Here is a 2,546-nt window from a genome sequence, read left to right on the forward strand (position 1 = left end):
TCACAGTAGGATAACCTTTTGTGAATTTTTTTTTAACCATTATAAGGTGCCAACTGCCATGTATATACTTATGAATAGATGTGAATAAAAGTTTCCAGAGATATCCATGGTGGCGAATGGCGCATTGCCACCCTCGTTACACTTGTCCTGCCTATATTTGCAGGATTTGCATATGCAGAAGCAGAACTGCAAAGAGTCTGAGCCATTGCCAAACCCTTTTTGGACCACTCAAGCACCTTACCCTGATCTAAAGGCCACAAATGGCTTCCATATATGTGAGTTCATAATAATAAAATAACTTCATAAAATATGGAGACAAAGACTGATATTAAAATGTTCAAACTATTACAAAGAGTTCAATTATTCATGCCTATATATATCACTAATTTGACTACAAAATTCCGGGAAATTTTAAATGCAATACACACTACAGCTCTTAACAACATATATATATATATATATATATATATATATTCGCATCATAATTACTTCGTAGCCATCTTCTCTCTGATGTTTAAGCCGATATCGAATGGCAACAGCGACAACTGTTACCACACCCATCAGTGCTACCGCAGCCCAGAGGATAGTTAACAGTATGATACTGTCCTATGTCTGCATGAGATCATAAAAACATCAGAGATTTAATCTAAGTTGTCAATGATCAAAAAGCCTCATTGCAACCAAGGCATGCAGTGAGTATAGAGCAGACTATTCTTTTGCCTTTTACTAAAAAGAAGCTTTCATTGCTATTGACGTAATGTTGCCTTAACACTTGCTGAAGAAATCTAAATTTCTACATCAAAAAGGAAAATTTTGATCCGTATCAACTAGACTGCATATTTAACCATGAATATCATTTAGCCAGCACCTATCAAATATTTGCTTCATGCAAGTTACATGATGTAACTAATGATCTTAAACGCTCAGATCATGTCTCTCAATACTAGCAGAAATTTCTTTTATCTCCTACGGTTAATGACTATGCTTAAGAACATTCATCTGGTTAAACTGATGAATTTTCTTCATCCATTTCAGAAATTGAAACTTACTTGAACAACAGTGTGCAAGGTACGCTTTGGCTTGGGCAATTCATCTGCAACCAAAATGTAAAAAAGGCCCATGACTCCTGTATGATGTCCGATACTACTGTAATTAGATTCCAGAATCAGAGTCTCCCCCTTGGATATCCTGACAGTTCCTGGTTGAGGATAGCAGGTGGACATTCCTACAATGTAACCAGCTTCATTTCCTGCTTCCTCCCCCTCCCCATAAGTCGGTATTGAGGAACACAAAAGTTGGCGGCCATTCTAAATTTCACCATATGCAAACAGATCGTCATCAGAAGAAGAAATCACAATACCGGAGTTCACTAAATGATCACAAAATACATTTAAATTTCTTTAGAATTAGCAGTTGTCAACATTCCTATAAAATATATGGGAAGGGGGTCTAACAAGCCGGAGTAACTGCAGTATTCCGGATAACATAAAATTGCAAACAAGTAATTATTTAACATAAATGAGCCTCTGTTCCTCAGGGAATAAGAGCAGCTTTGAGGAACAGAGGTCAAGTACCTATATCAATCCTAAAACAAGCCTAGTTTCTGAATACCAGGATCCATAGTTGCAGCTAGAGTTATAAGGTTAACATGGGCAGGCCCACTGGAAATTGCACACTGACCACTCTCTATTATGCCGTCCCTCTATGATAAATATAAAAAATAAAAATTGGGAAGACACATCAACATTATGTAAAACTAGGATGAAAACTGCATCAAGCATTTAGAAGACAATTCTAATTAAAGGGATAAGTATAAAAAATGGGGTTGCAAATGCAAATCTACTTCATCTATGTAACATATACATCTATGGAAGCCAAGAGTAACTGAGGAAAGGAAGCTAAAGCATAAGTCTGTTCAAATGACCATTCCTGATAAATATATATAGAACTATAAAAACTAATAAAGCTTCAATATATATACTTAAAAAGAAAATGCAACTTTGATGGAGACTCAAAAAAGTGGAAAAAATTACACAAAAGTGTAAAGTAGAAACGAGCCGTTTTAATACCTCTCTGTAGAGAGCAGAACCAGAGCCCCCTGAATGCTGGTGTGCGACACCGTATATGACATAACCACCAAATGGCATGTCAAGGCTTATTCTTTTGGTGTCAACGCACCCATCATCAGCCAATCCAGTGGTACTGCAGGATTCAACTTCATATTCCACCTGCATCAAAGATATTCCAATGATTTGATATTTTAGAAAGAATTTGAATGACAAAAAGATTGTGATTTGATATTTTAGAAAGAATTTGAATGACAAAAAGATTGTTGCAGCACGTAAACGGTTCATCTACCTTGCAATAGTGCTCTGCATTAATCCCTGTTGAATTACCAGACCTTTTCCAACTATCAGTGACGTCAAATATATAGATTTTAACAGGCACAATAGACCTATCCATATCGACCCACTTCACAGTGTATCTAAGGTAAAGCGTTCTTCTGACGTCCTCAAACCCTTGTTTCAACCTGCATTGTGTGCGAT

General features: G+C 36.5%; 1 protein-coding gene across 1 annotated transcript in view; it reads right to left on the reverse strand.

Moving 5' to 3' along the window:
* Positions 1–475: 475 nt before the first annotated feature.
* LOC110418201 (stress up-regulated Nod 19 protein) overlaps positions 476–2,546 on the reverse strand; it is a 3,548-nt gene continuing 1,477 nt past the window's right edge. The window contains exons 2-5 of the mRNA XM_021430859.2: positions 2,359–2,546; positions 2,070–2,228; positions 1,050–1,307; positions 476–612 (exon numbers count right to left, since the gene is read on the reverse strand). The exon at positions 2,359–2,546 is cut by the window's right edge and continues 668 nt beyond it. Coding sequence (XP_021286534.2) covers positions 607–612; positions 1,050–1,307; positions 2,070–2,228; positions 2,359–2,546 — 611 coding nt within the window. The 3' untranslated portion in view covers positions 476–606. The remainder of the gene's footprint in view (positions 613–1,049; positions 1,308–2,069; positions 2,229–2,358) is intronic.

Source organism: Theobroma umbraticum, unplaced genomic scaffold (assembly GCF_002168275.2).
Source record: "Theobroma umbraticum cultivar Fairchild unplaced genomic scaffold, ASM216827v3 scaffold_50.0, whole genome shotgun sequence".
NCBI classification, from domain to species: Eukaryota; Viridiplantae; Streptophyta; class Magnoliopsida; order Malvales; family Malvaceae; genus Theobroma; species Theobroma umbraticum.